The sequence below is a fragment of the Octopus bimaculoides genome, chromosome 7, assembly GCF_046866305.1.
Source record: "Octopus bimaculoides isolate indiv1 chromosome 7, ASM4686630v1, whole genome shotgun sequence".
NCBI lineage: Eukaryota > Metazoa > Mollusca > Cephalopoda > Octopoda > Octopodidae > Octopus > Octopus bimaculoides.
In genome coordinates, this window is record NC_142934.1 from 68357811 (window position 1) to 68370697 (window position 12887).

At 37.0% G+C, this 12887-nt stretch overlaps 1 protein-coding gene and 1 long non-coding RNA gene across 6 annotated transcripts in view; one reads left to right on the forward strand and one right to left on the reverse strand.

The window, feature by feature from the left end:
• Nucleotides 1-140: 140 nt before the first annotated feature.
• On the reverse strand, nt 141-11521 carry LOC106868218 (uncharacterized). Of its 4 annotated transcripts, none has more exons than XR_001409241.3 (4): nt 11051-11163; nt 8462-8608; nt 1938-2142; nt 141-1312 (listed from the first exon to the last, which is right to left on the reverse strand). It is a non-coding gene; the product is annotated as an uncharacterized LOC106868218 (long non-coding RNA). The 4 variants fall into 4 exon arrangements; XR_008264630.2 differs by having other exon boundaries at nt 1870-2142; XR_016242656.1 differs by lacking the exons at nt 8462-8608; nt 11051-11163 and adding an exon at nt 11394-11521.
• LOC106868217 (adenosine 3'-phospho 5'-phosphosulfate transporter 2) overlaps nt 11139-12887 on the forward strand; it is a 42573-nt gene continuing 40824 nt past the window's right edge. For both annotated transcript variants that reach the window (XM_089355477.1, XM_089355478.1), the window contains exon 1: nt 11139-11585. In XM_089355477.1, coding sequence (XP_089211603.1) covers nt 11139-11585 — 447 coding nt within the window. The remainder of the gene's footprint in view (nt 11586-12887) is intronic.

The window sequence follows — 12887 nt, forward strand, 5'->3', positions numbered from 1 at the left end:
GTGGTGGTGATTTCTAAATAGCTATATATGTAGAGAAAATGAAGAAGATATCTTAAACAGTGACTCCTAAGAGAAAGATGCAAATTTACAAGATGAGGCAGAGAGGATGGATGTTTTTGAAAAATTCACAAAATCATTAATTTTAGCTGCAAACAAATTTTATTGACATCAATGAGTTTGCATTGAATTAGCATTTGTCAAAATCAAGTGCAAAAAACAACATTCATCATGTGATATCCCTTTTCATTGATGCATTTCTGATGGCGTTCTTGGAAGTTGGTCTTCACTCTCAACAGCATTGCTCTGTTGATTTGGGTGATTCCCACATGAATAGCTTCCTTCAAATCGCCCAATGTACAGGGCTTATGTACATACACATGTGCCTTGAGGCTTCCCCACAAGAAATAATCACACGTGGACAAATCAAGGGACCCAGGGGGGGGGGGGGTCAAGGAATGTCAGCCAACATGAAAATGAGGCAGTCACTGAAGATAGGGAGAAGAATGTCCATTGATGCTCTGGCTTTGTGGGCCATTGCCCCATCCTGCTGAAACCACACACTTCAAATAGGCATACATTTTCATAGTAATTCAAGCACAAAGAAGTTTTTTATCATCTCAATGTAATGCCTGGAGTTCACAGTAATGGCATTTCCATTATTGCCTTAAAAAAAGTAAGGACCAATGACGGCAGCTTTTCCAACAGCACACCAGACTGTCACTTTTGGGCTGTGCAGTGGTCTTTCGTGCAGTTCTCTTGGATTTTCAAGAGCCTAATAATGACAGTTCTGTTGATTCACCATGATGTTGAGATGATAATGTGCTTCATCACTTATTGACAAAAATGAGGTTGTCATTTGCCTAAAAAATTGCTTCCATTTGACATCCAAAGTTAAGCCGCTGTGCATAGTCCCATAGTTTCAACTGTTGCCCAATGACCAATTTGTACAGGTGGAAATGCAGGTCTTCATTCAAAATACGCCTCACTGATCAATTACCTATACCAAGCTCAGTGGAATACCTCCAAGCAGAGCAATTCGGACTTCGTAACAAAGCTGGTCTGATGTGTTTCACATTTTCCGGGGTTGTACTGTTCGTGGTGCCCCAACAAGTCTCCTATTCATTAATGTACCTCATGTACGAAGTGCATTCACCCAACGTAAGAAGGTGTTATGGGTGAAAACAGCCTGAATTTGGTGAATGTTGAAGTGGTGCCGAAACTCATGTTGAACTGCTGACAGACTCGTCACTCTTCATGTAACTGTCGTAGGCAAACATGCAATACTCTATCGTCCACAGTGCCATGGCTTCACCTGCAAAGAAAAAAAAAGTGCTAAATCACCACAGATCAAGTCATACCTGTCAAACATATGTCTCTCCCACTGAGGCTGAGTAATAGCCATTTCAAAAATATCCATCCTCTCTGCCTCACCCTGTAATGTTGTTTTTTAATCTTTGAGACAGCATCGTTTAGGAGATCCACAATAAGTTCTCTCCATCTATTATGAATTTGTTATATTCATATTATTATTATTGTTGTTGTAGTGGTTGTTGTTGTTGTTATTACCTGGCATGTGTAAGCAAAAACAGGGTATTGTAATCACTCGTCTTGGTTTGTTTGTTTGTATGTTTGCAAAATCATTGGAAAACAGCAGAACAGATTTTCACCAAATTTGGCAGAAATACTCATTGGGAGAGTGGCTCGAAATGATGAAAATTTGGTTTGATTATGTGACTCTGTGTGTGTGTGTGTGTGTGTGTGTGTGTGTGTGCATGCGTGTGTGTGTGTGTAAAGTGATGGATTCAAGGGTTTTGTTCATTTACGAGTTGATTTCTTAATTTCACCAGAGTATAAAAAAATCAAACTTACAAATTTCCCAATAAGCAAGTGGTTATATTATTTATATCCTACAATGAACTACAATATGTTTCATTCACCTGCCATCATTGAAAGACGTTGAAAGGTTTTCCATAAGCATTTCATTTTGTTCACTTCCATTTTCATAATCATGATTATTATTCGAATAATCGTTTATTTAGTCGTATGCAAATTTTACTCATATGCAAATTGCATATTGAACTTTCCAAAGCAACCTTTGATCTTCTTTGTCAGTTTGTATTTTAGCAGTTCACTGTAAAACTACTGAAATAGAAAGTTTATATATTTTAACATACATGATTCTTCAATGAAAAATTGGAGAAAAATTTTCATTTTATGTTTATTTTTTCTTAATTTTAATTCCAAACCCCCTAAAATAACATTCAAATTTCATTACCAACTCGTATTTTAACGTTTTCACAAAAATAATTTGCGAAACATTTTTCTACACACAGGTTATGCATCGCCCCTCTAATGCCTATTTTTTCATTATTGTCATCATCATCATCACCATCATCATCATCATCATCAATATTATTATTTATATCATGATGTATTTCCTAGAATCTTTGTGGTTATCGTCACTGTCTACAATTTTGTTCCAATTGTTTACAAATTTTGTACATGGAATAAATTTTGTATATCAATTATGAAAATGAAATTCATTTTCCCTATAATTTCATAATTAAAATGTTATTAGCCTTTAAATTTTTCAAAATTTGGGTAATTTAGCCAATCAGAAGTGAGTATTTTACACATCACTGTGAAGGTCTGTTAGCATAACAAGCAAAGAAGCACCGCGTGTTCCATAACTGATTGTGAAGAACTCTGTTTCCATAGTAACCAAAGATGCTGTGCATGCGCACAAGGAGTGTAAGCGAAGCCTGCATATGACACTCAGTTCTTCCAGGGACCACTATCTTCAGTGACTTGTGGCGAGCTTATAATCATATTCCAGAAATTGTGGGCTATGATTTCAAACATAAAACTGTGAACCATAGTGTTGAATTTATAAACCCAAAAGATGGGACTCACACTCAACAAATTGAGAGTACCTGGGCATCTTTAAAGTGTAGAAACAAACGCCGGTGTGAGACACACCGTTCCATGGTTGACTCTTATCTTTGGGAATTTATGTGGAGAAGGAGATATAAAAAAGATAATTTATTTTATAAAATCCTAGAGCATATTGCAAACTTTTGTTCTTGAATATTTAAAACTAATAAACGTCTGTTTTAAGCAATGTTTTGACTGTTATTTCTAGCTACTCCTGTTGGTTTTCTTGTAGCTTTTAAATATTTAATTTGCTTGTGAATGTTTTAATGCTTTTCCCTGTTTACTTTCTTCATGTATATTTTAATGTTTTGACTGTTATTTCTAGCAACTCCTGTTGGTTTGTTCGTAGCTTTTAAATATTTAATTTGTTCACAAATCTTTTTAATGTTTTTCACTGTTTACTGTAGCTAGTTTAATGTTTTGACATGGCGGTGCCCTCCCCGTCAGCAGTAAATAAAATGCCAGCGTTAAAAATTCGAAAATTATCCCCAAAATTTTCAATAATTAATAATATCAAAGGGAAATAGAAATATTAGAAATATCTACTACCAGTGGCCTAGTGTGTAAAAATTTAGTCCAAAGACTATATATTATTCATAAATACAGTGTACATTTATATATATACATATGTATATACAGTTGTTGGATCAGGTAATGAAAGTCATGGAGAGGTCATAGCCCAACTAATTAGGAAGAGAGTCAGTTTAGATGTGATGCAGTTTGGGTTCGTGCCAGGGAAAAGCACCACTGATGCTATATTTCTGGTAAGACAGCTTCAGAAGAAATACCTAGCCTCTGTGCCTGGCTTTCATTGACATGGAGAAAGCCTTTGACAGGATCCTCCGTTCCCTTATCTGGTGGTCAATGAGGTAACTAGGGATAGAAGAATGGTTAGTGAGAGCTGTGCGAGCCATATACAGAGACGCTGTCAGTAAGGTGAGGGTTGGCAACGAGTACAGTGAAGAATTTCAGGTAGAGGTAGGGGTCCACCAAGGTTCATTCCTCAGCTCCTTCCTTTTTATCATAGTCCTCCAGGCAATAACAGAGGAATTCAAGACAAGATGCCCCTGGGAGCTCCTCTATGCTGATGACCTTGCGCTAATTGCTGAGTCACTATCAGAACTAGAGGAGAAGTTTCAGGTATGGAAGCAAGGACTAGAATTGAAGAGCCTTAGAGTCAACCTAGCTAAAACCAAAGTCTTTATAAGTAGGAATGTAGACAAAACACAAACCCCTTCAGGTAGATGGCCTTTGTCGATCTGCAGAGAGCTCTTACCTCTGCTGGCGACAAAGGGCCTCTCACTCAGAGTAAAAGGCAGACTGTATGACGCATGTGTACGAACAGCCATGCTACATGGCAGTGAAACATGGGCCATGACTGCTGAGGACATACGTAAGCGCGCAAGGAATGAAGCCAGTATGCTCCGATGGATGTGTAATGTCAGTGTGCATACTCGACAGAGTGTAAGTACCTTGAGAGAAAAGTTGAACCTAAGAAGCATTAGTTGTGGTGTGCAAGAGAGACGATTGCGCTGGTTTGGTCATTTGGTGAGAATGGATGAGGATAGCTGTGTGAAAAAGTGCCACAGCCTAGCGGTTGAGGGAACCTGTGGAAGAGGTAGACCCAGGGAGACCTGGGATGAGGTGGTGAAGCATGACCTTTGAACATTAGGCCTTACCAAGGCAATGACTAGTTACCTAGACCTTTGGAAATATGCTGTGTGTGAGAAGACCTGGCAAGACAAGTGAGACCATAACCTGTGGCCTTTAACAGGGGTGTAGCCAGCCCACTTGTTCGTACCTTTGCTTCTTTGGACACAAAACCCTGCTTGCGAAGAGCTGTTGAGGTAATCGAAATCGAAATTGAACCAAATTCTATGACTGGCACCCATGCCAACCTTCCTTCATTGGACACTAAACTCAGCTTGCGAAGACTTGTTGGAGCAAGTGAGATCGAAACTGAATCAAATTTGATGACTGGCACTTGTGCCAGTGGTGCGCTAACAGTACCATCCGGTTGGGATCAATGCCAGAGCAGCGGACTCGGTTCCGTGCTGGTGGCACATAAAAAGCACCATTTAAGCGTGATCGTTTCCAGTTTCGCCTTACTGGCATTTGTGCCGGTGGCATGTGAACAAAACATTGGACTGACTCCTATGCAGGTGGCATGTAATAAACACCATTTGAGTGTGACCGTTGCCAGTACCGCCTGACTGGCCCTCGTGCCGGTGGTATGTAAAAAGCACCCACTACACTCTCGGAGTGGTTGGCGTAAGGAAAGGCATCCAGCTGCAGAAACGCTGCCAGATCAGAGTGGAGTCTGGTGTAGCCATCTGGTTCGCCAGTCCCCAGTCAAATCGTCCAACCCATGCTAACATGGACGTTAAATGAAAATGATGATGATGAATGATATATAACAAAAAAATAAAAAGAAAGTTTTTGGTACAGTATTATATATATTTGGAAAAATGAAAAGAGATGGCTTTTTTAACAGGATTATTTTTATGTTAATCTTAACAATAATGTTTACTGTGAGTTACTCTGATATGAGTTTCTAGCTTCAAGAAGCCGTTTGAAACTGAAAAATGTATGTTTTACTGGTTGCTTAAATAGCAGAAGATTTTTCTTACAAATACACAATACAAAAAAATGTACGCAATAAAGTGAAAAGAGTACAAATATATATATATATATATATATATATATAAAGAATACAAAAGCATGTAAGAAGAAGAAGAACAACAACAACAATAACAGGAAGGAAGATAGATGCCGAAGGAGAAGATTCGCCTTCTCTCTTCCTTCCTCCTGTTGCACAATCTATTATACAAACGTACACATATAACGCCATAGCACATACACACTCAAACACAGTCACATATTATTATGTAGACACACATACACACAGTTTGTTCGTTTTATACATATACACACATGCATACATATATAAACACAAACATATGCACAGATACCAGCAGATAATTAGTCTTATAAGACCCCACAAACGTACACAGATAACAACTCATAGACACAGATATTAGCAGACGTTCTACACTCAGTGTGTATGTTAAAAATACGGATACCAACATAAATATTTAGTTGTTTCACACACACACACACACAGATACGCGCATACACAAAGTCTCACACAATTACCTGCCTACACACAAACGCACACACACGGTCTCATACAGTTACGCGCACACACACCGTATTCTACAGTTACGCACGCGCGCGCGCACACAGAGTCTCATACAGGTATGCGCGAACATATACTCACAGTTTCATAGTTACACAAGCACACACAAAATTTCATAGTTACACGTCCACACACAAACATACTGTCTCATACAGTTACACACACGCACGCACACACACACACACACACAGACAATCAGCGTCGTATTTTTCATTTATTTATTATTTATCGGAACGCTAAAATCTTTGTAGGGCTGCGACTATAGCAGACTGACATGTACTGATAAAATGACACTTCAATCTTACCAAATTTTAGTAATATAGATGAGATATTGCGTTTTCTTTGACTTTTATGCAAACCGTCAAATTTAGCCCCAACACCTTGTACATGTATTAACACATGCATACATACACGTGTGCGCGACTGTAAATGTTTACCAGTGTAATGAGTTTTGTCCCGTTATCTCAAGGTTGTAACCTAACGCTCACTTAGGGATCGTTAAAATAAAAAAAAATATACTGAAATTAGAAATAAAAGCACTTTGAAAGAAATGTCCCCAGTCTCCCAGTACGGCGGTATTTGAATAGCTGAAACTAGTAAAAATAAGACGAAAAGAAAATGATAGCGGAATCTGAATGAAAAGACTAGATTTAAGAGAAAGAGAAAGAGAGTAAGAGAGAGAGAGAGCAAGGGAGATAGAGAGTGTGGGTGTATACACATGCATAGACACGCACATAGAAGCTAGTAAAGAGAAGACAACTACAAATTCCAGGTCGGTTATGTCAACACGATTAAGTAATCACTATTTGATGACGTTTAATATAAAACATAAAATGATGATGTAGTAGGACTTCCGGATCGCTTGGCTGTCAAATATGTAAGTCAACATCTGTAAATAATTCGATTTTTCTCGGTGAATGATATCGCCGATGCGAAATGCTTTTAATATCGATGTTTTGATATATGATACAAAAGTTTATTTGTGTATTATGCTATGACAGCTTGAGTTTATCGTTTAACAGCATGTTTTGAAGTCGCCGTAACCGTGCTGTCCTTTTAAGGTACTTGACGGCCTCACCGCAGATAAAAATCAAATCAATATATAGCATTTTGAATACTTGTTTTATTTTTTAACTTAATTTTTCTAACTAGCAATTATCATTTAAGTCAATATACTTGACTAGTGTGCACTGAGTATCGTAAATGATCTATTAATTAAAGAAAACCATTGCGATATATTTTGTTACTCGACAAAAGTCTCCTCTATCGTTTCTTTCTATCGAATTATTTCTCTCTACTTGGTGATTTTTAACATTGTAAAGACTCCACATTTTGGAAGAAAGTACAGTTAATTTAATTGACTGTACTACTCAGTGAAGTCTGTATGTTCACTCGACTTGGTTGAAAAAAATAAAACAAAAACAGCCAGATCTCGCTCGTCGCTTCCGATTGTTTTAAGAGATACGTTGGCTAAAAAAAAAAAAAATAAATAAATAAATAAGTGCCGGTGGATGGTCACGACAGAAATTCTTCTGTTCATAGGTCTGCTTGATCAACAATGGTATAGAGCTGTAATGTGAATTATGTATGGCAATATATGAAATAAATAAATAAAAGATTAAAGTTGAAATGTTTGGAAAATATATACTCGTATATTTTGCGTAATAGCAGTAATAATAATTACTGTTGTATGAAACACAGGAATACTAAAAAATGAAACGCTTGGTGGAGATTATCCTTTTTGCTTACTCTATGAGGAGTGGGACATCTAACCCGAAATTTCACTCGTTATGGAAAAGCGAATATCGACCTCTCCACCATCTCTCCTTTTCATAAATGTAATTCAGTGAAGGCTATTTACGACGACGCCCTAATTCTTAAGGAATCTTAGTCACTCGAGTCGCATTAACAATAAAAGTCGTTTTTAGCAAGTTAACTTTGAACGAAGAAGTTTATTATCAAATGCATTCCAGCCCTGACGCTCTAGTCTTGTTTAATATTTTCCCTTTTCAAACCCAATGGAGTTTGACAAGTCATGCTGGCTGTTAGTTTTACCAAACCGTACGACTATTTTAAGGTTCCCATGCTTTTAACTTGTATCATTACTTCATGCGTCGTGTTACCGCATTTACCAGCGTATAAAATGCTCTTTTTTTTTTTTCTTTTATCATATAAAAATTTGCCCTGTGTTTGATGTGCCCGTATTACGGATGGGAGACCGAATGTTGTAGGGAGTCGCTGGTACAGTAATTGTTATTAATAACAAAATAGTGAAAAGAGGCCAAATTATTTACAGTGTTAGCAGAAACATACGAAAAATTTGCTTACGGTAGGTATATCGGGAGTTATGCGGAAAGGTCACATCTCATGACGTCTCCTTCTCCAGTATACATAACTCACACCTGATATGTCTTATTTAATGACTGCATTACTTGTGTGTCAGCTCCCTTGGCCAAAATATAAACAACTGTACAGCTGATATGAAAGAAGATAAAATTGAAACACAGTACACGTGTAACATAGTTTATATATGATAAATTTTTAGTTTCATACTTTATTCCAGTATACTGTCTCAACATTGTACTTACGTGTGCAAAATCTTACATTTCGCCTACAAAACCCACTTTAAAATATCTTTCAATAAACCCCATGATGAAACGTTCTAAATTTGTTAGTTTTCCACAAACTATACTTGTTAAATAATTGTTCATCTTATGTGCAAGTCCCACTTTCGCATAAAATGCGCATACACAACACTTAATTTGTATTTATTTAGTTGAATTTTGGGGACATGGGATTTTGATTTCAAATCATGTATTTGGACAAAACACATAACATCGTATTAGAGTCATTGTATAACAATTTAAAAAATCACACGCACTGTTATATTCACTTTCATTTTGTAATAATATACAATGGAGTGTTAGAATTGTTAGATCGTGTGGAAAAAAATTTGCATTGCAGATGAAAGGTAATGTTGATATCACTGGATGTTGAATTCGAACCAGCCGATATCAACTTTGCCTTTCATCCTTTCAGGGTCGATTGAATAGGGTACCAGTTAAGTAGTGTACTGGAATCTATAAAATGGACTGCTTCTCATCTGCCAAATTTTCTTGCCTTGTGCCTATGTTTAAAACAGTTATCTGTTTTAAAAATCATATACATTATTAGTTATTTAAAAAACTTGCCTTGCGTATCGGCAATTTAGTCACAAACATTATTTCTCTGTATCTATTTTATTGTATTTAATTAAGAGGTGATGATCTTGAAACGTTTTACATATGTTGTTAATAACACATCCAATTGATTGACTAGGAAATATATCTATATGTATATATGTACGTTTCATTATTATATTTACGAATGTATATTTTAAAGTATGCATAATTTTTTTTTTTATGTTTAGAAAGCTTGAGATGTATACGTATACTCAGCTGTACGTGTGTCGGTAATAGTTGTAGTCATTATTTAACCCACTCCTTCCTTTAAGCAGACATATGATCAAACACTTCCATCCCTGCACATCATACCCCCCCCCCCCCCCTTTTTTTTTCAGGTACAGTATATATACAAACTTAATCTAATGAGACTTTACTTTTTGTAAAACAGTTGAATATGATTTAAAGAAAATTTGGCAGCTATTTCTTGCAATTCATTAGTGTAAGCGGCATTAGTAGAATAGGTTTATAGTAGATATGAGACAGCGAGAATTGAGGTTCCGTTGAATATAAACAAACAGTGAAATAAAACCTGCTAGTTGGCGTGCGTCATTTGAGAAATTCTTTAATAACATCTTTTTGTTTTATAGTTAGCACCTTAAAAGTTTTCTTTTAATAGTCACTTCTATGTTTCTGTAAATTAGAGAGATTTGTCTAAAAATTTTCTACCTAGTCTAAATTTTATTTGAACTTGCTAACTTGTAACTTATATAGACAAACTAATGTGTGTACTTGAATAGAGAAGGGATCTAATCATTACTTTTAAATCACTACTAATTAGCAACTTCCTTACGGTAAAAGTTTAGAATGACGTCGACAAAAGGCACTTCTTATAGGGAAATTGATAGTGCCTTGTTCAAAATACAGTGCGCATCTAATATGCCACTTTGTGAAGATGAGTGGGATTTAAGGGAGATTTGGTTGTTATTTCTAGCTGGTCGAGTGACTACATAAAGGTTCCTTGGTGGTTCCTTGAGCGTATGTACATGTTTATATTTCTTCAATTTTTTTAAAGTCCAAATATAAGGATCATACACCGATTGATTATAAATATTACTGCATATTTTGCTAACGTACCATCTTTACTTTTAGTTTCGCGAATGAATGAAATCAATATTAATAATGCTCTAACAGTTATAATTAGAAACTAACAACTTTGTTTTACTAAGTTATCATATCTGAAACACCATTTTAGATTTTCTTATGAGCCTTTTAAACTACACTGTGCAAAATATCTGGTGTTTCTTCAAAAATCGTGCTGTCAGTGTCCGTACGTGTCACCACTGGAAATCTGGTAAGGTGGATAGTATGAATAGGGCTTGTTACTTTTCCTTGTTGGTAAAGTTCCAAGGACAATCCCTCCTCTGGCCCGGCAATTCTTGACCAAAACGATTGGGGCCAGGTTATATTACCTGACATCTAGAGAGTAATTCTAGAGAAACTGAGAGCTGAAAGACGTGGGGGTAAAAACGCCATCAAAAGTGAAAGCTAAATAAAATTACTAACAGCGTCAACTCCAAAACAGAAATGTTCTTATCGTTACAATTCTCAATAATCCAAGATCGCCCATGTTTTGTCATATGAAAGTTAGAGGAAAAAGAAAATCCTTTTACATCATTTGGATGCGTCAAAGAAATTCTGCATCGCTAACTTAAAAAAAAAAAAAAAAAAATGAAATGTTGTCTAATTTACTCACTATTCTCTAATCTCTTTACTTTTTTCTTTTAATGTCGATTTTTTTTCTTTGTTATTTTTGTAGGTTTCCGTACATTTAATTCCTAAAAATGTCGCGTTACCGTGAGCATAGCACTAGTAACACCTCCCGCGAGAGCGGCGGCGCTCACTTTCACCTACCACCACATTTTTCACCACAACCACTACTGCCACAACCATCACCGACGCAGCCGTCGCTTAACGTAGGCACTGAAGGCAATAACAATCCTTATTCTTCGTTTACTGCTCACCGCTCCGGTTTTTCTAACACATCCAGCTCCCTTCCCCACCGTGACCTTACCAACACAATCGACTTGGAATCTTACCTTCATTATCATGCTAACTCGCAGGCGAAACACAACACCATGGGAATCGATGACAGTACGCCGAACCAAGAGGAAGAGCAACAGACTGTGAAAATACTGTGTTTTGATTTAAGCACTTTGTCGCGTTCAGTCCAGTTTCTTATATGCAGCGGTTCCGTATTTTTCTTTTATATTATCTATGGTTATATAATGGTAAGTTGACATTTATTTCGTTTTCTCCTGTCTTATTTTTTGTCACACGCAGTCACACAGCAGTACATCAGAAAACAAAACAAAACATCTGACAGATATTAACATGCAGGCGCATGCACTTATGCACTTACACACTCACTTTATCAAAATTTACCTAAAAATGTAAATATACGTGGCTGTGTGGTGAGGAGCGTACTTATCAACCACAGGGGTCCGGGTTCAGTCCCACTGTGTGGCACTTTGTGCAAGTGTCTTCTACTATAGTCTTCTACATACATGTATGTATTTATGTGTGTTTGTTTGTCCGCCATCGCTTGACAGCCGATGTTGGTGTATGTATGTCCCTGTAACTTAGCAGTTCGGCCAAAGAACTGATAGAATAAGTACTAGGTTTTAAAAAAATTAAGTCCTGGGGTCGTTTTCTTCAACTAAAACATGCTAAGGTGGTGCTCCAGCGTGGTCGCAATCAAACACACACACACGCACTTGTGGCTCACACAAAGGAGCTTTTACATGGTCATTTGATATGCTAGAAATAACAGTCTAGTTGTAGAAAATTATAAAGAGACAGCATTGTCATGACTTAACTCAGAGGTCTGCTTGATCAGGGCTCGTTGAATAGGGGACTAAAAAATAACGACGCATCAAAATAAATAACAGGTCTAACATACACTCATACTGTTGCTGAACTACTTATTGACATGCAAATATACATATGTAAAAATATAAAATTACGGCCACCACAGATGTAAAACACAAGGCCCTTACATGTATGCATACAGCATACTGCATATATACACTTGCACTCACATATACATATAGCAAAACACACATGCCTAACACACACATATAGGTGACTGACACATATACACATGCCTAATACATACATATGCACGTATACATGCCAAACACACACACATATACATATACATACCACACACACATGCCTATATTCAGAGTTGTCCTAGCAGACTCCTGGGCAAAGTAGTGTACTAGGGCCCCTACATACACAACAGGATACATAGATTAGAATTGGGCTCCTTAAATCTGTGGGAACCCCCAGGCAACTGCCCAGTGTGTCCATACCTTTAGACAGCACTGCCTATATTACAAAAAAAAAAAAAACAGCTGTTACTCAGAAAAATGTATGGCAAGGTAGCCTGTACCATCCTTTTGCAGATTGCTTTAGGTGCCATGAAGTTATGAGCAGACATAAAAACCCACCCTTGTCACTACAGAACTTTGAGAGAATAATAACTAGAGGGAGAGACAGTTGCTCCAACTCTCAGATGGTACTCATTA